The sequence below is a fragment of the Brachyhypopomus gauderio genome, unplaced genomic scaffold, assembly GCF_052324685.1.
Source record: "Brachyhypopomus gauderio isolate BG-103 unplaced genomic scaffold, BGAUD_0.2 sc85, whole genome shotgun sequence".
Taxonomy (NCBI): domain Eukaryota; kingdom Metazoa; phylum Chordata; class Actinopteri; order Gymnotiformes; family Hypopomidae; genus Brachyhypopomus; species Brachyhypopomus gauderio.
In genome coordinates this window covers 1,068,983-1,090,386 of record NW_027506906.1, presented here as the reverse complement: position 1 = coordinate 1,090,386, position 21,404 = coordinate 1,068,983, and the positions used below count along the sequence as shown (strand labels likewise).

The 21,404-nt window shown below is 48.4% G+C and overlaps 1 protein-coding gene across 6 annotated transcripts; it reads left to right on the top strand.

Moving 5' to 3' along the window:
- Positions 1–2,227: 2,227 nt before the first annotated feature.
- Positions 2,228–21,303, top strand: man2a2 (mannosidase, alpha, class 2A, member 2). Of its 6 annotated transcripts, none has more exons than XM_076991738.1 (24): positions 2,228–2,351; positions 3,285–3,357; positions 4,282–4,491; positions 5,536–5,793; positions 6,114–6,258; positions 7,263–7,434; positions 8,135–8,262; positions 8,412–8,585; positions 9,277–9,463; positions 11,036–11,213; positions 11,552–11,754; positions 12,449–12,631; positions 12,806–12,920; positions 13,037–13,104; positions 13,291–13,456; positions 13,586–13,822; positions 14,439–14,561; positions 14,654–14,768; positions 15,501–15,634; positions 15,994–16,135; positions 16,254–16,387; positions 18,041–18,235; positions 18,532–18,642; positions 18,848–21,303. In XM_076991738.1, exons 3-24 carry the CDS (start codon positions 4,360–4,362, stop codon positions 18,998–19,000), a joined length of 3,453 nt encoding a protein of 1,150 aa, XP_076847853.1. In that variant the 5' UTR covers positions 2,228–2,351; positions 3,285–3,357; positions 4,282–4,359; the 3' UTR covers positions 19,001–21,303. The 6 variants fall into 6 exon arrangements, with proteins under 6 accessions (XP_076847853.1, XP_076847852.1, XP_076847851.1 ...); XM_076991737.1 differs by having other exon boundaries at positions 4,054–4,491; XM_076991736.1 differs by having other exon boundaries at positions 3,285–3,841; positions 4,054–4,491.
- The last annotated feature ends 101 nt before the right edge of the window (positions 21,304–21,404 follow it).

The following is a 21,404-nucleotide window of genomic DNA, read 5'->3' as shown; positions in this document are numbered from 1 at the left end:
GATGACGTTGGAGGGGCTGCCCAGCGCCTTCACTGCCATATAGGGGAATTATATGTGCAGCTGGAGTTATGTGCAGTTAGGTAGTAGGACCACTCTTACACACTCTTGTACACTCTTACACACTCTTGTACACTCTTACACACTCTTTACACACTCTTACACACTCTTTACACACTCTTACACTCTGTGGGTGGTTTGAGTGTGGACAGTTGAGTGATTCATGAGAGACTATCTACATTAAATTATTGCTAAGCACCAAGTTCTATATTAGCAACTAGGAATTGAAACTAAATTATTTAATTTGGATAACAGTTTAACAGTTTTTAGGTAAAAATAAAGATAAAAGCTTAAATCTTGTAAAAGGTCTTAAATTGTATGAGATTTTTGCTGCAACCCAAATGAGACCTGCAATGACCCTATATTACACAAAAACCTACGAACCAGACAGTTTGTGGTGTTTTGTACAGATTACACATTTCAAATGTCAGTTTAGGGTCGACATGTGTTGCTGTGTTGGAGTGTGTTAACCTCCCTTAAGACCCCCAGCAGTAATAGGTTTGTAATATATATTTAAATCAGCCATTATACACATTTTCACTGCTTCTCAGTAAACAGCATACACTACATCTGAGATTATCCCCAAGATCTCTCAAAACCCACAATGTATGAGCAACCCAATCTGTTTCAACAACTCCACTTTTCTCAGAATTACCCAAACTACTTACATTGACTGTGTTATCTGACTGAGTTCCACATCAGCTTTGATAAAAGGGAAATTGTATGTAAAATATGTATATATATCTGTATATTATATATATCTGTATATATATATCTGTATATTATATATATCTGTATATATATATATATATATATATATATATATATATATATCTGTATATATATATCTGTATATATGTATATATATCTGTATATATGTATATATATCTGTATATATCCCCAGCTTCATTCAGTGTAAATATAGCTTCTGGAAACCAGAACTTAGCTCCAACTATAAGTCATCGTTTGAGAAGGTGTGAAGTTCAGGAAAATGGTGCAGAGACTGTTGCCTCAGAGCAACAGAGACCCCGTCCTGAACTGGTAATACTGCACTTATTGGCCCCAGGGTGGGGGGGCAGATGGGATGTGTCATCGGGCTGTTGCTATGAGACAAGCTATAACTGGGGCTGAGTTAGAGCTGAATCAAAAGAAGAATAAAAAACAGTGCTTCTTGTATCATTGTGTCCCACTTTGCAGCAAAAAATAGGCCGTTAAGAGAGGTGTTAAGACAGATGTTATTCTTAGTTCCTACCCAGATGCAAAAGAGAGGTGTGACCTCAAAATGATCAAGTGATTGCAAAATGCCATAGATGTCTCCAGAACAATCTTCAGTATATGCATTATCCAGATAGAATTTCTCATGGACTCTCTCTGCTTGACAGCCTGTAAATAAATAATTGAGTCCTAGCTCATCTTTCATCTCAGGGCTTTTTTTAAATACCCAAACAATGGAGATAGAAAGACAGACAGATAAGCATAAGGATAGGCTAGACTGCAACACAGTTCTGTTCTGCTGAGCAAACTGAACAAGTCTAAAGTTCAAAGTCATGTATTTGGACATCAATAGCTTTTGCTGTTCATTTGCAGATAATAAATGACCAGTCTTAAGCACTTTCTCATAAAATAGGTCCCCTTCTGAAGTCACCATAATCTGTTACACAAATGTATCATAACACTCAGTCCCTTTAGATTTCAGAGATGGTGGTTGTCCTCTTTACTCACTCATTTTTTCTATCGTTTGTTTCATAACATTTAAAAAAGTTTTTTAGGACTTTTAAACACATAATTTAGCTTTTCTATTTTTGGTGCAGTATTGGATGTCAGAGACACTTTATCTGAGTGTTTTTCTTGACATCTCTGATTATTTTAAACATTTCCTCCCAAACTAATTTGCCAGTTGCTAAGCACTCAGTATTTAAATGAGTTCCTGGTTGTATTCGAATATCTGTATAAAAGAAGACAGGGAAGAAAACATAATTATCTATACAACAACAACAACAACAACAACAACAACAACAACAACAACAACCATTACGTGGTTCTGGCTGTCACCAGAAACTAACATTAGTTATCTACTGATAACCCTGGTGTGTGATGTTTGTAGGAGACGGGGCGGGGGGGGGGGGGGCGGTAACCACACGCACAACGTCACCGCGTTCTAAAGTGACGTATCCAACCAGCTCGCGCCTCGCCATCCCATAATTCCGCTCCGTGTTCCATCCTGACGCGTTTACGCTCGCGCGGATAACGGCCGTGTGAGGAAGAGGAGGAGGGAGAAGAAGAAGGAGGTGAAGGTGAGGCTGTGGCGGGGGGCTGTGCGGGGCTGTGCGGGGCTGTGCGGGGCTGTGCGGGGCTGTGCGGGGCTGTGCGGGGCTGTGCGGGGCTGTGCGGGGCTGTGGCGGTGTGAGGACGCGCTGGTCGCGGTGAGGTGTTATTAATGTAGCGGCTCGTTAGCGCCACTAGCTGCGCTGCTAACCGTGTGGGAGCCGCTAGCCGCGTTAGCTTCATTCAGCTAATGTAGCAGCGGAACTAGTGAACCAGAGGGTCAGTTAGCGCACTAGTTAGAGCACTAGTTAGCGTGTGTAGATACACCTACTGCACTCTTACAGCGGACAGCAGTCCTGTTACTCCGGCTAGTTATTTACTTATTTACCTATTTACTGATTTACTTAGTTATTTACTTATTTACCTATTTATTTATTTAGGTTCACTCTCTAATAAACAATGTGCGGCGCCTCGTAGTCTCTAGAGTTAGGGTCAGTTATCTCTAGGGTTAGGGGTAGTTAACTCTAGGGTTAGGGGTAGTTAACTCTAGGGTTAGGGTCAGTTAACTCTAGGGTTAGGGTCAGTTAACTCTAGGGTTAGGGTCAGTTATCTCTAGGGTTAGGGTCAGTTATCTCTAGGGTTAGGGTCAATTATCTCTAGGGTTAGGGTTAGTGTCTAGGGTTAGGGTTAGTTAGCTCCAGCGATATCAGCCGGCAGCTGCACACATACAGTGTTGTTCTCTTACGATCTGTAATGGTGCAAATTAAAGTTACTGCAAGTATCGGTGCATTTGTCCACGATGTTTGAAGTGACGCAGTTATCGTGCACGTCTACTCTTCTGATCTGCCATTATGTTGAATTTTGGAAATCTTAATAGTCTAATGACACTCGTTGGGTTGGAGCTGACAGCGTGTTGGGGACAGTAACGGTGAGCCCACCTGACACTTGTGTTTTTAATGCAGGTGCTTCTGTTGTGAGGAGATGCTGGAGGCAAAGCTGGACAGCATGAGAACATGAAGAAGAACAGCTCTGCAGGTGTTGGCACCAAGTTAGGATCATTATAGGTGTTCTAGAGATTTCCCCGTTTGATCACACAATCTTATTTACAGGAACAGAATCAAGGCAGGAAAGGCTGTTTACTTCTTTACAAGGACAATGTGAATGTTTAAATAGTAATCCTAAATCTCTATCAGGGGGTGTCTAAGTCAGAAGCACCCTGAACTGGAAATAAGATTATTTTACATTTTATTCAGAAGAGTGGAGGAGGAACACCTGTTTAAACAGCCGGGTCACTCTGCTCAAATTGTTTTTGACCTCAGTTATTTATTTATTTTTAGAATGGGTCTTTCTCCTCACTTCATATCTCCTAGTCGTGGCATATTTTTGTGTTTGGTGTAGAATAGACTACACTGTGCTTAGTTTGTTATACTTAAAGAGTAAAGTAACCTTCAGAATAGCCAACATCCCCCTTTGGCTGGGCTTTAAAAAAAGGAAGAGAAAAGTCGAGATAAAGAAAGAGGTAATGCAGCGAGACTTTCTCATTCAGCCTTCCCCTCTGAACACCTACGTTCACTCTTATGACTTCACCACTCTATCAATCTTAACCCTTTGAGTCAAAAGTAACTCGCTGCTCCGTGTCTAGGTTCCTCCTGTTTGTGACCTGCATTGTTCTGTCTTTTTTTTCTTTCTATTGTCCTTCGTTCTTTTCTTTCTTTCCCCACTCCATCCCAGTGGGCTTGTAGAGGACAAGGGTCCACTTTGAAGGAGCGGGTTTGATTACTGTCCACTGACCGCTGGCCCGCTCTCGCCGGCCGCCTCCCCCTGCTGCTGCTCTGGAGGGCGGAGCTGTAAGGGAGAGCAGAGGAGGACATGAAAGCGTGTTAACACTGCCTGATCTCAGGACTGTCTGGGGGGGCACTGCACATTTCAAGAACTTCACGCTTGCACCCTTTTGCATAGAGCTGTGGATAGGTGTAGGACTTGGCCTGCTCTTTGGCCTTTGGACCAGCACAGGTCGGCCCAGTTAGAAAGGACAGGATGAAGCTGAAGAAGCAGGTGACTGTGTGTGGTGGGGCTATCTTCTGCGTGGCTGTCTTCTCTCTATATCTGATGCTGGATCGAGTCCAGCACGACCCAACCAGGAGACAGAGTGGCGGAAACTTCCCGAGGGTAAGAGTGCCGAAGGACGAAAAACACTCCACTCCACTTTTTCCACTGCAGGCGGTGTTTTGTTTGTCTTTCCAGTGTTTGCATACATTAGAATTTTCAAAGAACACATTTTCTAAAGGTTTTGGCATTTTCAAGTTAGCTTTATGCTAATTCTTTAATCAATTTGCAATGGTTCAAGCACAAGCAGATGGCTTCCAAGAAGCTGAATGTTTATTTTCAAGTCTTAAATCTTTTTAAACTGAGGTTTAGCTGTCTAGCTTATTCTGCATAAGTCTATTAGAAGTGAACTGCTTAATTGCATGCTGTTAAGAACTTTTATTCATTTATGCATTGTAATTCATTTATGTTTTTGCAGTTCATCACACAGCCTTGACTACAGAGTGTATACACATTAAAAGAAAGATCATTTAATCAGATTTTTTTGACTCCTCTCTCAGCTTTTTATCACACACACATCGTCAAGGCCACATGTCAGTCTTGCACTAGCGTGCTGTCTCTTAGTGTGTAGAAAACGAAGCTGGTTTTCCAGGCGGTGCGTTTGTAGGCCTGTGGTGATAGATCACACCCCTCCTTCCTGTGGTTGATAGATCACACCCCCCCTTCCTGTGGTGGGTAGATCACACCCCCCCTTCCTGTGGTGGGTAGATCACACCCCCCGTTCCTGTGGTTGATAGATCACACCCCCCCCCCCCCCCCTCCTGTGGTGGTAGATCACACCCCCCGTTCCTGTGATGGGTAGATCACACCCCCCGTTCCTGTGATGGGTAGATCACACCCCCCGTTCTTGTGGTGGTAGATCACCCCCCCCCCCCCCCCCCCCCTTCCTGTGGTGGGTAGATCACACCCCCCGTTCCTGTGGTTGATAGATCACACCCCCCCCCTCCTGTGGTGGTAGATCACACCCCCCCTTCCTGTGGTGGTAGATCACCCCCCCCCCCCCCCCCCCCCCCCCCGTTCCAGTGGTTGATAGATCACACCCCCCCCCCCCCCCCCCTTCCTGTGGTGGTAGATCACACCCCCCGTTCCCTTTCCTTTAATTTTCAGAGCCAGATTTCGGTGTTGCAGAACCGTATTGAGCAACTGGAGCAGCTGCTGGAGGAGAACCACCAGATCATCAGCCACATTAAAGACTCGGTGCTGGAGCTGACGGACACGGGTGCGGTATCGCCCAGCGGACACCTCCCCTTCCGCGGTGCCAACGGCTCCTGGGTGCTGCCCTTTGACGGCAGGCCCACCTTCCTTGCCGTCAACCCCCAGGACTGCCAGTTTGCTCTGGGCCGCCGTGGCCAAGCTGACCTGCAGGCGAGTGTCCGTGTTGGGGTTACCCGGGTAACGTTTTAGGGTTAGGGTTACCCGGGTAACGTCTGCGCCGGTGTTCTGAGACGGGTTTACGTTGAGCGTGAAATCACTTTAGCTGCTGCCGCGCTCCTTGTATTGTTTGAGCAAACATGGCTGTGCATCAAAACCGTTTTCTTACTGCTGAGCATTTTAAATTAATATCACGCTTCATCTCAGAACAAGACTCTGGGAGGATTATTAAAGGTGTGTGTGTGTGTGTGTGTGTGTGTGTGTGTGTGTGTGTGTGTGTGTGTGTGTGTGTGTGTGTGTGTGTGTGTGTGTAGATGCTGGATGTGTACTCCCTGCTCAGCTTTGATAATGTGGACGGAGGTGTGTGGAAGCAGGGCTTTGAGATCACCTACGAGCCCACTGAGTGGGACCAGGAGCCCCTACAGGTGTTTGTGGTGCCCCACTCCCACAATGACCCAGGTGGGTACAAACAAACTGTTGGATTTACGTCTCTTTTCAGTGTTTGGAGCCCTTTGTAGTGATCTTACGACACACAGTATTGATAGATCAGTGCTCAATGTTAACAGTAAATACTTTAATGGCTGTACTACAACCTTCAGGAAGTTTGAAACTTAAATGGACCAAGTGAGTCTCTTGTTAATTCCCCTTCAACAACTAAGCAGTGGTGACGTAAACATTGGGTTAAATAACATCAATGCAGTGTTAGCTCTGCTGTAGCTAGCTAAGCCCGAGCTTATGTGTTGCGTGACGGCATGCTGTAGGTAAAGTAGGTCAGGCAGTGGGCGTGGCTCTGAGCAGTGGGAGGGTGTGTCAGGATGGACCAGAGTGCTGCTCTCAACACACAGTGAGGTTCTAATCCCCTTATACTGGTCACTGTGGTGTGACCTCAGAATATCACTTCCCACCCAATGGAAACCATCAACTAGCGTATTTAAACAGACTCTTTAATGTCAGCCAGCTAGAAACTTGTTCTGCTGTGGTGGCAGGATTTGATCCCTGCAGTGGAGGTTTGGTCTGCTGGTTGTCTAATGGTGCAGCCCGCGTGCTGGTCGTGGTGTGCTGGTTTAATGCGGCAGAGCTCCAGTGGTGTGTGTCCTACATGCAAACAGCACTTCTTTGTTCGTGCTGACACAGAGGGTCCGACTTTTAACACTGCACAGCAGTGTCTCCATATCTGTATTAAAATGGTGTCTTGTCACAAGCTGCTCTGAATATGATAGTACTGAATATCAATTATTTATTTTGTTTTTTATTTTTATTTAGTTTGACCCTGTAATATATGATAAATGTTCAAGCCTTTGTTAATTTATTGTATATAGAGTTTTTGTGGAATTTAGTTATAAACCTCACTTGACCTTTATATGAACATACACCTGAGCCCCTTGATGGGGTCTTGATCAATTATGCTGCATATTTTGTTTCATTTAGGCGTCATTTACCACTTCCTCTTTCTGTGCTGGCAGGCTGGGTCAAAACCTTTGACAAATATTACAATGAGCAGACGCAACACATTCTTAACAACATGGTGGTCAAGCTGACAGAAGACCCACGTAGGAAGTTCATCTGGTCTGAGATCTCCTTCTTTGTTAAGTGGTGGGAGAGTGTGGACTCTCTCAAACAGGAGGCAGTGCGCAAGTAAGTGTCAGATGGAGCACAGTGGGATTTAAATGACAGCAGCTCCTGAGTATTAGTGACTGTATTTACTACAGCCCTCAGTATTCAGAATGGGCCCTGCGCCCATGTTCATTTCCAACCTGGCTTTGCATAATGTTTTGCAAAATCAGTCATGTCGGGGCAGTCATGGCCTGGTGGTGGGGAACTGGTCTTGTGACCGGAGGGTTGTGTGTTTGATTCCCAGACCTGAGGGCATGACTGAGGTGCCCTTGAGCAAGGCACCTAACCCCAACTGCTCCCCGGGCGCCGGGCTAGGGCTGCCCACCGCTCTGGGCACGTGTGATCCACAGCCCCCTAGTAATCACTAGTGTGTGTGTGTGTGTGTGTGTGTGTGTGTGTGTGTGTGTGTGTGTGTGTTCTAACTGCACAGATGGGTAAATGCGGAGGATAAATTTAGATTGCGGTGAAAAAAATCACAATTGACAAATATGGCACATTTACATTTGCATAATGTTGTTTTCAAATTCTTCATTTTACTTGCTTGATGTGAGACTGCTATTTTTCTGATGGTTTATCTTCTTTTAAAGGCATATTTTGTAGTTGTATATAGCATTTTCATCAGTCTCCAATATGTTGATTCTAAATGCATAACCTGTATGCAATGGGTCTAGATTTTCCTCCCATCCCAGTCACGTATCTCCTTTAAATGCTTTATTCCCAGACTGGTCCAGGGGGGTCAGTTGGAGTTTGTCACAGGAGGCTGGGTTATGACGGACGAGGCCAACGCACATTACTTTGCCATGATCGACCAGCTCATCGAGGGTCATCAGTGGTTGGAGTACAACCTGGGTATGAGACAGGAGTGCAGGACACAGGCTCACGCTCACCAAGCACATATTACATGTATGTAATTCATGTCTTTGCTATGATTGTGGTCCACTGCAGTAGTGTGTGTGTGTGTGTGTTGTGTGTGTGTGTGTGTTCGTTTGTTCGTTCAGGTGTTAGGCCCTGCTCTGGGTGGGCTGTTGATCCTTTCGGCCACAGTGCCACTATGCCTTACCTGCTGAAGATAGCTAACGTGACCAGCATGCTGATACAGAGGGTCCACTACTCCATTAAGAAGCATTTCTCCTCCACACGCAGCTTGGAGTTCATGTGGAGGCAGGCTTGGGGTGAGTCCTTGCCAGGATCCATACCATTATCCATAGTCCGTAGACATGGACTAGTCCTGAAGAAAATCTTTTTATCCAGTTTTTGCAAAACTAGCATTAATGTGTGCCCAGAACATTTGTGAGAAGAGCTCAAAGGGTGTAGTAAACATTGTTCAGGACCAGGACCATGTTCAGTACAGGGTGTAGTAAACATTGTTCAGTACCAGGACCATGTTCAGTACAGGGTGTAGTAAACATTGTTCAGTACCAGGACCACGTTCAGTACAGGGTGTAGTAAACATTGTTGCTGGGAACTGTTGCAGCAACAGAAAACTACCCTTATAGGTCTAGGTCTAGGGTTAGGGTTATAGGTCTAGGGTTAGGGTTATAGGTCTAGGGTTAGGGTTATAGGTCTAGGGTTATAGGGTTAGGGTTATAGGGTTAGGGTTAGGGTTATAGGTCTAGGGTTAGGGTTATAGATCTTCCATCCTTTCCATCTATTTTCCTTCCAGAAAACAAATGCACAACACTTGTTAATGTATCAATAACATAATTAATAATTAGACTGGTCTTGTCAGTTTTTCAGTAAACTGTAAGAAGCTAATTTTAGATTTTGTCACCAAAACACGGTTTGTGTTAGGGTGGTTGATGCGTTCAGCATAATTTATTGCATATTATTTAATTTTGAATGTTTTCTATTTTTCTGAGACAGACCCTGAATCTGGCACGGACATCTTCTGTCACATGATGCCCTTCTACAGTTACGACATCCCTCACACATGTGGGCCTGACCCAAAGATCTGCTGCCAGTTTGACTTTAAGAGGCTACCAGGCAGCAGGGTGAACTGCCCCTGGAAGGTTCCTCCTCGCCCCATCACAGAGTCCAGTGTGGCCGAGAGGTGAGATCTAGTGATGGGTGATTTTTTAATGATTGTGTTTTGAACTAATAATTTAAAGTGATTTTACAAAAAAAAAAGAATTACGAAGGCACAGCAGGTCATAGTGGAGCTTGTAGAATTGAACACAGTCCATTGTGTGTTAACCATTGCACAAAGATGCATAGACAGAAGTCATAGTAAAACAAAGTAAAACATGAAGATAATTACAACACAAGACAGCAGCTGTAAGTACACAGATAAATTAAGGGAGAAAAGAGAGGAGTGCTAACAGTGAAGGGTGGGGAGAGCGTGAGACGAGGGCGGAGATGCGAACAAAACCAAAATAACAAAACCGCATGGGAGCGTTGACTAAAGGGCAAACTGATGTGGAATAATTCGATTTGAAAAGTCACATGTGGAATAAATTGAACTGTGAGGCACTTGAACCAAGAGCACCACAAAGAACTTGTTCCAGCACAAGGACTACGATAAACACCAACATATAACACCAACACACGGGCTACGACACAAACACCAACATATAACACCAACACACGGGCTACGACACAAACACCAACATATAACACCAACACACGGGCTACGACACCAACACCAACATATAACACCAACACACGGGCTACGACACAAACACCAACATATAACACCAACACACGGGCTACGACACAAACACCAACATATAACACCAACACCACGGGCTACGACACAAACACCAACATATAACACCAACACCACGGGCTACGACACAAACACCAACATATAACACCAACACCACGGGCTACGACACACACACCAACATATAACACCAGCACACGGGCTACGACACACACACCAACATATAACACCAACACACGGGCTACGACACACACACCAACATATAACACCAACACACGGGCTACGACACACACACCAACATATAACACCAACACACGGGCTACGACACACACACCAACATATAACACCAACACACGGGCTACGACACACACACCAACATATAACACCAGCACACGCACTAACAGAACCGTTAGAACCAAATCATTTTCTTTCTAGTGCTGTTCCATATGAAATGAAGCGCTCCTACTTGCAAAGAAATTCTGCATCAGGACATTTTTGCACACTATGTCCCTGCTGCTGTCTGAAAGGCAAGTTTATTTGTAGAACATGTTTCATGTACAAGGGTAATTCAGAGTGTTTTTCATGGACATAAATTGCAGAACTCAAGATGACTATAAAATATTTACATGTATATATACATTAAGGTAAAACACTAAAGCAGGAATGAGCGTAGTGTAATGGCCAAGGGATCTGAATCATTTGGATCAAACAGCAATGTTTTCGGTCTGGATTTAAAGATGGCTGGGCTTTGATACCCCTGAGATTGTCTGGGAGTTGGTTCCAGCTGTGAATGCACGAATGAGATGGCTGTCATTTGAGTTTGTGATGTCTGACTGATGTTTGCTGTCTTCTCTTTGGTAAACATATACTTGCTTGTCTTTCACTGTTGCCGTGCTAGAGATACAGCACTGGTTGAGTGAGGGGTGACTAGCAGATCTCTTGTTTCTTTCCGTCTCTAAGGGCACAGGTACTTTTGGATCAATATCGTAAGAAGTCCAAGCTGTTCCGCAGCAAAGTGGTACTGGTACCGCTGGGAGACGATTTTCGCTATGACAAAGCTCTGGAGTGGGACCAACAGTATATCAACTACCAGAAGCTTTTTGATTACATGAACTCTCACCCAGAAATGCATGTGCAGGTAAGAGCAGGTGTTCTGACCAAGACCCTTAACACACCTTTCAGCCTCTTCTCCAGGGAAACTCTTCATTTCAGCTGTGCTACAATTATTTTGTGAATAATTTGTAGTCTGTTAACTTTACTCATTTCAATTTTCTTTTTGAGTATATTCAGAGTAACGTTTTAGAACAGATGTTAACAATAAAGCAGCTTTGTAGAGGCCTAGGACTGAGTCAAGCACCCTGACAAAACCAGCATCTGTAAAACTTTCTGTAAGTTTGGCTGTGGGGATTTAGCAGGTCACTCTGCTTGTGATGGTTATATTTGATTTCTTAAAAGTTAAAAACTTGTGTTTTTAAGGCCCAGTTTGGCACACTGTCGGACTACTTCAACGCAGTGTACAAGAGGAACGGTGTGGCTGTGGGGGTCAGGCCGCCCGGTTACCCTGTGCTCAGCGGAGACTTCTTTGCCTATGCTGACAGAGAGGACCATTACTGGAGTGGCTACTACACCTCCAGACCATTCTACAAAAACCTGGCTCGCATTCTTGAGTCTCACCTCAGGTTAGTCTGCCGCCAGTCAGCAAGTCTGCACCTAAAACTGTTGAATGTTTAAATAAATAAATACTCGGTTATAAATTTTATCCTACAGCCGTTTGTCTAGTTGAAGTCACGAGTTGTGGAATTGGCATTAGAGAGTTGTTTTTATTGAATTTAATGATTTAATTAGTGCATTGGCTTGAGTTTTTCCTCTTTGGCAGGGATGAAGCTGCTTAAATCTCTGTTGTTTCCTAGATAAATGAGGCATTTATTCTGGCCATGTGGCCTGAGGCTTTCTGCTGAGGCCCCACCTCCCTGCTGGCCTGGCACGGTGTATCATGGATCTGTGCTCATAATTATCACTTCTTTAAGACTGTTGTGGAGGGGTGTCCCAGTTGATTTGAGTCTTATTCCCTCTGCTACTGCCTCAGCTGCCTGCAGTTTTTTGCCTAGAAGCTCGATTCTTATGAGAGCCATGAGTATTTTGATTAGGAATTCTCATCCGTGTTGTGTACAGGGCACTAGTCTGTGCTGCTGTCAAAACTGACACGGCATCTAGTCTATCACCGAGCGGTGAAGCCACGTTAATAGGCCAGTAAATGCAGGTGTAAGCAGGTGTAGTGCATTAACGCTGTGGTGGAGGGGGCAGGCGTGGGGTCACTGGTCCGGCGCCCCCTGCTGTGAGGTCTGATGCTCTGTGATGGGCGTGCTGTGTTAGGGGTGCAGAGATCCTGTACAGTCTGGCCGTGGGCCACGCTCGTCACGCTGGGATGGAGGGCCGCTACCCCACCTCCGACTATACCCTGCTGACGGACGCCCGCCGCAACGTGGGTCTGTTTCAACACCACGACGCCATCACCGGCACTGCGAAGGAGGTTGTCGTCATCGACTACGGGACCAGGTCAGGCTGGACGACATTACCATCACAGAGTAACTCAAAAGATGAAATCAAGTATTTTAAAGTCTTCAAAATGATGGGAACTATTTGCCACAGTAACTAAACGAAGTCCTGTGATTGGACTGTAACGTGTCCCTGTGTGTTGGGCCTTGCCTGTGCTGCCCCCTGCTGGTGCAGGTTACTGCGCTCCCTCATTGGCCTGAAGAGGGTGATCATTAATGCAGCTCACTTCCTCATAATGAAGAATAAAGACGTGTATCGCTTCTACCAGACGGAGCCCTTCCTGGAGACGGTGAGGACCCTAACCCTAACTAACCCAGTCTCTGTCTTGCCTGCGTTTGTGTACCTGCTTTTTTCAGTTGGTTCAACAGTTCAGTGTCTCGTTGTGTAATGTTCTTGTGATGGCAGGACGACCGTCGTGCCACGCAGGACTCGTTACCCCAGCGTACGCTGATCGAGTTGGGCTCATCCCCACGGTGAGCCTTCGTCTGAGTACCACTGCTCTAGCCAATCTAAAGGCAGCACATCACCACCTCTCTGCACTGAGGTTACCCATAAGAGACTCTGTGACCTCACATACATACACCTTCATCAGGCGGTGTACAAGATGGCAGATTAGATGAGTGGAGTGCCTAACTGTGGTGTTTGCTGCCCCTCTGCAGGTACCTGGTGCTCTTTAACCCAGTGGAGCAGGAACGTCTGTGTGTGGTCACCGTGCTGGTGAACTCTGCTCGTGTCAGGGTGCTCACCGAGGACGGCCAGACGCTCCCCGTCCAGCTGAGTGCACAGTGGACGTCTGCTGTGCAGATGGCCGGAGAGGTCTACCAGGTGTGTGTGCGTGTGCGTGTGTAACCCTGCGTGGAGAAGACCGTGTATTGGAGTGCGAGTTGTTTGGTGAATATGGATCCAGTTCCCCTGCAGGATCTGACTGGCCTGCTCTCATGGGTTTCTGTGCAGGCCTCTTTCATGGCCCGCCTCCCTGCTCTGGGACTGGCCGTTTTCCACCTCTACGACTCGGCCGACTCCCCCATGACTCTGCGCTCCGATACGCTGCTGAGGCTTCCGGGGCGGAGCCAGAGCGTGCGTGGGTTGGACCCCCTGCCTGTGCGCTCACAAGTGGCTGACCCCCAGCCCTTCTACATCCAGAGCCAGACCCTCACGCTGGGCTTCTCTGGAACCACAGGCTTGCTTGAGGTGGGCATGCGATTGTAATCTTTTATGATGTTATTAAAACAACACGATTTCTACAATATTGTTAGGTTTCAACTGTTTGTCCCCATAACTGGTTTCTCTCTTATTATATCCACGTTATAAAAGATGCTGACTTTAGATACGTGAAAATAGTTAAACGTTTTCCTGACTGCTTTTCTCGAAACGCTTATTTTGCAGTCAGTTCTTTTATATAAGCTATGCTGTTTGCATAATGAATTTCTGCAAAATGCGTAGCTTGATTTAAATTTAATCCACAGCTTCTGTATCTTGAGTCCTTAGCATCACCCTAAATTATATTTTGACCGTGTGCATATGAATGCGCTTGTTGATGGAAAAAAAGGCAAGCTTGCATATCAAAGTACGTTGCCTTCTCCAATTTTTTTAAGTGCTTTCCTGGTGTTAACAGCTGTCCCCTGCCTATCAAATATCTGATCTCTATATTTGAGTCTAAATCAGGGAGAGACACTTGATTTGGTGTTTATTTATTTTAAAGCTGATTTATCAAACTCTTGATGTGCAGAATGAACAGTGACCCATGGACGTTGGTGCGGTGCTGATTAACTGATGTGCCCCCCCCTCTGCCCCCCGTGTCTGTCAGTCTGTCCGCAGGAAGGACGACACCCAGGAGGTGCGCGTGCAGGTGCAGTTTCTCACCTATGGAACCCGGCCCTCCAAGGACAAGAGCGGAGCCTACCTGTTCTTACCTGATGGCAACGCCAAGGTAACGTCTTCGTCACATCAGCCTGCTTTCCTGATTGGCTTATACTGGATATCTGGAGAGAGGGAATAATTGAATCCATGTGTGTGCGCCAGCCCTACGTGCAGAAGGACCAGCCGGTGGTGCGGGTGGTGGAGGGGCCCCTGTTTGCTGAGGTGATCGCCCACTACCAGCACTTCCAGCAGACAGTGCGCATCCACAATGTGCCAGGTACACCCACTCACCCAGCAGACCCCCCCACTCACCCACTCACCCAGCAGACCCCCCCCCCACTCACCCACTCACCCAGCAGACCCCCCCCACTCACCCAGCAGACCTCACCCACTCACCCACTCACCCAGCAGACCCCCCCCCACTCACCCACTCACCCAGCAGACCCCCCCCACTCACCCAGCAGACCTCACCCACTCACCCACTCACCCAGCAGACCCCCCCCACTCACCCACTCATCCAGCAGACCCCCCCCACTCACCCAGCAGACCCCCCCCACTCACCCACTCACCCAGCAGACCTCACCCACTCACCCAGCAGACCTCACCCACTCACCCAGCAGACCTCACCCACTCACCCACTCACCCAGCAGACCCCCCCCACTCACCCACTCACCCAGCAGACCTCACCCACTCACCCAGCAGACCCCCCCCACTCACCCACTCACCCAGCAGACCCCCCCCACTCACCCACTCACCCAGCAGACCCCCCCCACTCACCCACTCACCCAGCAGACCCCCACTCACCCACTCACCCAGCAGACCCCCCCCCCCCCCACTCACCCAGCAGACCCCCCCCACTCACCCAGCAGACCCCCCCCCACTCACCCACTCACCCAGCAGACCCCCCCCCCCCACTCACACTCACCCACTCACCCAGCAGACCCCCAAACATACACTAACAGCCAGGTGTGCATCCTTTGCGTGCCCCCCCCCCCCCCCCCCCCCCCAGGTGTGGACGGCCTTTCGCTGGACATCACCACCATGGTGGACATCAGGGACCAGACGAATAAAGAACTGGCCATGCGTTTAGTGACGGACATCCACAGTGAGGGCACCTTCTTCACAGACCTCAACGGCTTCCAGGTCAGTCTGTCTGGGTGGCATTTAAATGCCCATCTGAGCACTAGATGTTTCCCCTCTAATCCTCTTAGAGATTCCCAGCTCTACTCTCTCGTTTAATACTGCACATGTGCAGTAATGTTCTGTCTTGGCCACGCGTCCCTGTCGGAATCTTTATTTAAATCTGAATAAAGACTTAATCTGGTTTTGTAGCATCATTTTATCTTTTACAAAACTATCTCAGCTTTGATTGTTATTCCCTTTATAACTAGTTTAGGACTTATTATTATTATTATTTTTACTTTGGTCTCTGTTTTGAAGTTCTGCATCTGAAAGTGTCATAATTAGAGTTTGCAGTGATGCGTAGTCCCCCGATCTCTCAGATTCAGCCACGCAGGTACCTACAGAAACTGCCCCTGCAGGCCAACTTCTACCCCATGCCCACCATGGCCTACATCCAGGACAGCCAGTACCGCCTGACGCTACACACCGCCCAGGCGCTGGGGGCCAGCAGCCTCGCCTCTGGTCAGTCCCCTGGAGCAACACCAGCATGCGTACCCCCCCCCCCCCCCTTATGGTTCAAGGTTTCTAGCGTTCCCTCTTCCTCCCGTTCCACCTGCCCCATCACTGCCCACACCCACAGGTCAGCTGGAGGTGATTCTGGACCGGCGTCTGATGCAGGACGATAACAGAGGTCTGGGCCAGGGCCTGAAGGACAACAAGAGGACCGCCAACCGCTTCCGCCTCCTGCTGGAGAGGAGGTCCAGTAGCAGCAGGGTGAGTGTCGCTGGCTCGGCTGTGCTCAGGCAGTAGCGGGGCGCCGCCATTAGGTGGCACTGTTCAGGTATTACAGAAACTCGGGGCCGCTTTTATGCTTGATGTGTGTAAGGATAAATTTGAGGTACTTATTGTTTTAATTCCACAGATCTTATTATTCACACTGATGTAAAATGTTTTTGCCTTTTTGAGAGGGTTGGAATCGGAACTGTGAAGCACTGAAATGAAAGATCAGACGGTGTTTTGATACCATCTAACCTTACACACCGCCCACCACACACACACACACCGCCCACCACACACACACACACCGCCCACCCCCACACACACACACACCGCCCACCCCCCACACACACACACCGCCCACCCCCACACACACACACCGCCCACCCCCACACACACACACCGCCCACCCCCCACACACACACACCGCCCACCCCCACACACACACACCGCCCACCCCCACACACACACACACCGCCCACCCCCACACACACACACCGCCCACCCCCACACACACACACCGCCCACCCCCACACACACACACACCGCCCACCCCCACACACACACACACCGCCCACCCCCACACACACACACCGCCCCTAACCACACACACACCGCCCCTAACCACACACACACACCGCCCCTAACCACACACACACACACACCGCCCCTAACCACACACACACACACACACCGCCCACCACACACACACACACACCGCCCACCACACACACACACACACCGCCCACCACACACACACACACACCGCCCACCACACACACACACACACCGCCCACCACACACACACCGCCCACCACACACACACCGCCCACCACACACACACCGCCCACCACACACACACCGCCCACCACACACACACCGCCCACCACACACACACCGCCCACCACACACACACACACCGCCCACCACACACACACACCGCCCAACCACATACACACCGCCTAACCACACACACACACACCGCCTAACCACACACACTGGCCCTCATTTCATACAGCTATGTTTTTCTACCTACTGCTCCATTCCTCTTTTTCCCTTTTATTTTGGTCTCTCTCCCTCTCTCCCCCTCTCTCTCTCCCCCTCTCTCTCTCTCTCTCCCCTGATGAGTGCAGCCTATTGGCTCTTATGCCAAAGTCAGCTACATGTTAAGTCAAGTCATCGCCCATATTTTAGGAGGCAGCAAGACTGAGGTAACGTTACCACGACAACACTGGGAGATGCCCCCCCTGCCCCCGCCCCGTAGCCTTAGGCTAATATGTAGTAGCACTAATATGTAGTGCTTTGTTCCTGCCCATTACCTGAGCTGCTCCTCGTCCCACGTGTCTCCAAATGATTTAACGCCACGCTCACTTTTACTCTTTATATGATTTGGTCTTCCTATTGACTGGTGCAGTAAGTGTGGGGCCAGAATTACAGTTTATATTCTGGTGCTTAAAATGGTTTGTGGAGACCTTTATAAAGACAATTGCTTTCCAATGTTTCCCATTGCACCCGCAGTGTAGCTAGTCATATGTTGTGGTTGTTCCTTGAGCGTTGACTTTAGCGATCGTTAAGCACTCTGTCCTCTACAGCACAGCTCGGTCCTGGTGGGCCACACACCTGCGGCGCTCACCCAGTTTGTTTCCGCAGGCTGTGGACGGGGCACCTGTCAGCTTCCCCTCCCTGCTGAGTCACATGACCTCGGCCATCTTGAACCACGAGGTGCTGGCGCTGCCGGTGATCCCCAAGAAGAGGGGCGTGCCCCCCCTACGCACCTTCACCCCCCTGGACACGGCCCTGCCCTGTGACTTCCACCTTCTCAACCTCAGGAGCATCCAGAACCAGGTCCTCTCTCTCGCTCTCGCTCTCGCTCTCTCTCTCTCTCCCTCCCTCCCTCCCTCCCTCTCTCCCTCCCTCCCTCCCTCTCTATCTCTCTTTCTCCCTCTCACCCTCTTTCTCCCTCTCTCCCTCTCTCTCTCTCTCTCTCTCTCTCTCTCTCTCTCTCTCTCTCTCTGATAAGCTGTTAGACTGGTGTGTAGTGCATGCACTCTGTACTGCTGTAGACATGTTGTAGAGTATAAAATCACAGTATTAATACTAGACCTTCAGAATTTCTCTGTGTGTGTGTGTGTGTTCTGCAGGATCCTCACTCGCCCTCTCCTTACACAGCGCTGTTGTTACACCGTTTGGGGCTAGACTGCGGTCTGGAGGCCCACAACCCGGGCTTCAACTGCACCACCACGCAGGGCAAGGTCAGTCTGCACACGCATGACCAGCACCCTAGCAGCTCCTGCAGGAAGCACGGGCTGCTGGGAAGCCTGGCCCACGTTTTGGTTACTATAAGTAATTTAATAAAATGTGAGTTGGTAATCTTTCATTTGTGTTCCAAATCTCAAACTACATGATTTTCATTCTGGATGGTACTAAGACTGTTGTTGTCCCCCCCCGTGTCCCTAGTTGACCGTGTCCTCCCTCTTCCGGAGTTTGAACCTCCACCTGCTGCAGCCCATGTCTCTGACGCTGATGCACGCAGGCACGCCCCTCTCCAACGCCTCCACCATCACTCTGGAGCCCATGGAGCTCGTCACCTTCAAGCTCAAACTGCACTAGCCCTCCCTGGTGCTGGGGCCCAGACCCGCTGGAGCGGCCGGCACACCGCCCACGGTGCATGGTGCCCGGACATGCCCACAGTCTCGTACTGGACGAGGATGAGCTTAAACACACTCAACAAATCAAGATCTGTGATGAAGTTGCCGAACACTATAAAAAGTCTTTTTTTTTTTTTTTTTTTTTTTAAACCGTACTTTACGGGATTTCCGCAGCGGTTCCAGACACATTAGCTGTGCCAGCTGCCACAGGGGTGGAGTGACCTGAAGAGTCTGAGTGTGACTTGTTTTCTGCTTGTTTGTTTTTTTTTTTATACACTTGAGTGAATAGTGCTCATGCTTTTTATTAGAGATTATTTTTTGTCATCCTGGGTAAAATCACTGACCTTTTCTTCTCTCTGTCTCCCTCTACTTCACTCTTTCTTGCCCTCAGGCCCATTCTGTCTCTCTCTCATTCTCTTTCCCTCATTCTGTCTCTCTCTCATTCTCTTTCCCTCATTCTGTCTCTCTTGCTCTTTCCGTAACTCTTGTACTCTGCACTATACGCAAATGGCTCTTCTTGATTTAGTGGGGATGAGTGCAATACGTGAAGCTCCTCTTGGGGTGGTGGCTTGTGGGGTTTCTTTGGACTCTGCGTTCTGCAGGAGCTGGGGCATTAGCTGGGGCATTAGCTGGGGCATTAGCTGGGGCATTAACCCTCGCGCCCCGGCCCCTCTTGCCCCTTGCTGCCCTGCTGCTCTGGTCCTCCCCAGTCAGCTATCGCTCAGCGAGGGCCTGCTCTGGCCAGAACCCCCCCCCCCCCTTAACCTGCTTGGCTTTCACTTTCTTCTTTTGCTGCAAAAAAGAAAGAAGCCCCTTCTTCCCAGTTGGCTTGCTGTGGACTGTCTGCAGTTTGTTGTTTTTCCCTGGCCTGCAGTTTATCTGTCTATTTAGAATGGTGTGGTGTACTATAAAATATGCAGAAGATAACAATACCTCTCATATTTGTACATATGAACATTGTGCAATACATGTGCTGTGGGGGGCGTGACTGGTGCACTCGAGTAATGAGAGCAGAATGTGCGATTACTGCGCCTGTTACCAACCTGCACATAGAGGAGAGACCCTGGCTCACTTTATATCTGTATTTAAAGAGCCAACAGGGTTATAGGGGAACCTCACGTCCTCTGATCCATCCTCCACCTGCAGGTTTACCTCATGTCTGTGCGTGTACATGGAGATCAGTGCTCCTTAATGCTAACTGCATTCTGCCAAGGACAGTCCCTGCTCACGCGTCCTGCTCACGCGTCCTGCACACGCGTCCTGCACACGCGTCGTAAACCTCCGTTCCAGTGGCGACGCGTCCCGATGCCGCTGTGCTCTCTGCACAACACCTGGTTTTGCCAGAGGCCAATTGAGTGTGAATCATTACACCTGCCACGAGGGTCCGTAGAGCTGCGGTGCTGGTTGTAGCTCCCATTCTAACCCTACTGTGATCCCCTGTACTCTCTTTGAAATGGCTTCCCCTCATAGAGACTTGAAGCTGTGAATTGGTATTAGAGCTGAAGACTCGCCATTTCTGCCACAGCCCTGATGTTTGTGGGCCGGCCGCCCTCCTCACAACAGGGCGCGAGTCCTCACTGTTGCTTTCATCTGCAGCTTCGCTATGCAGACGCTGGTCTGAACCAGCGCCCTGCTCCCCCCCCCCTCCCCCTATAACACACCCGTGTCCTGCCCCGGTCCACGCATCCCGACTGTGCTACGTGAACAGACCAGCAGGGGGAGCTGCTGACGGTGGGGAGCAGAGGCAGGCACGCCTCTCTGACTAAAGACCACGAGATTCCATAAAACATTTTAACGTTTTCTAAGTGTTGCACTCATGGATAAGATGTGTTCTTTGGAGCAGGGAGGAGGGTGGGGTGGGATTTGTGTAGAAGACACAACTGCTCTAACAACTGATGCTTTTGTCCTCCCCTTTATTCTTCCTTCAGAATTCCTGATTATGCTCAGCGTTGAGCTGTCTGGGCCTCTGCTTGTGGTGTTGGTGTTTACCTCTCTTGTCTCACTGCCATGGTGTGCCTCCTGTCTCCTCCCCCAGGCCATCTCCACTCGCCCTTGAGCTGTTTGGACACGATCCTGAGTAGCTATGTCTCATTTGTGTACTACTATGTGAACAGAGGGTTTTTGTCATTGATATAAATAAAATATTTATTTTTTTTCCTTCATTCCCTCCTAATGTTAATAAAGGGGAAAAAGTAAAAGGAAAACAGGAGAAACATGCAAAGCAGCAAAAGTTGACATTTAATAAACATCAACCATGAACATTAATGTTGTTGATACTTCCTGTTGCATGAGATGAATCAGTAAGATCTTCTACAGTGAGAGTGTTGGCACAAGCACACGTGATTCCTCTGATGACGGAAGCCCGT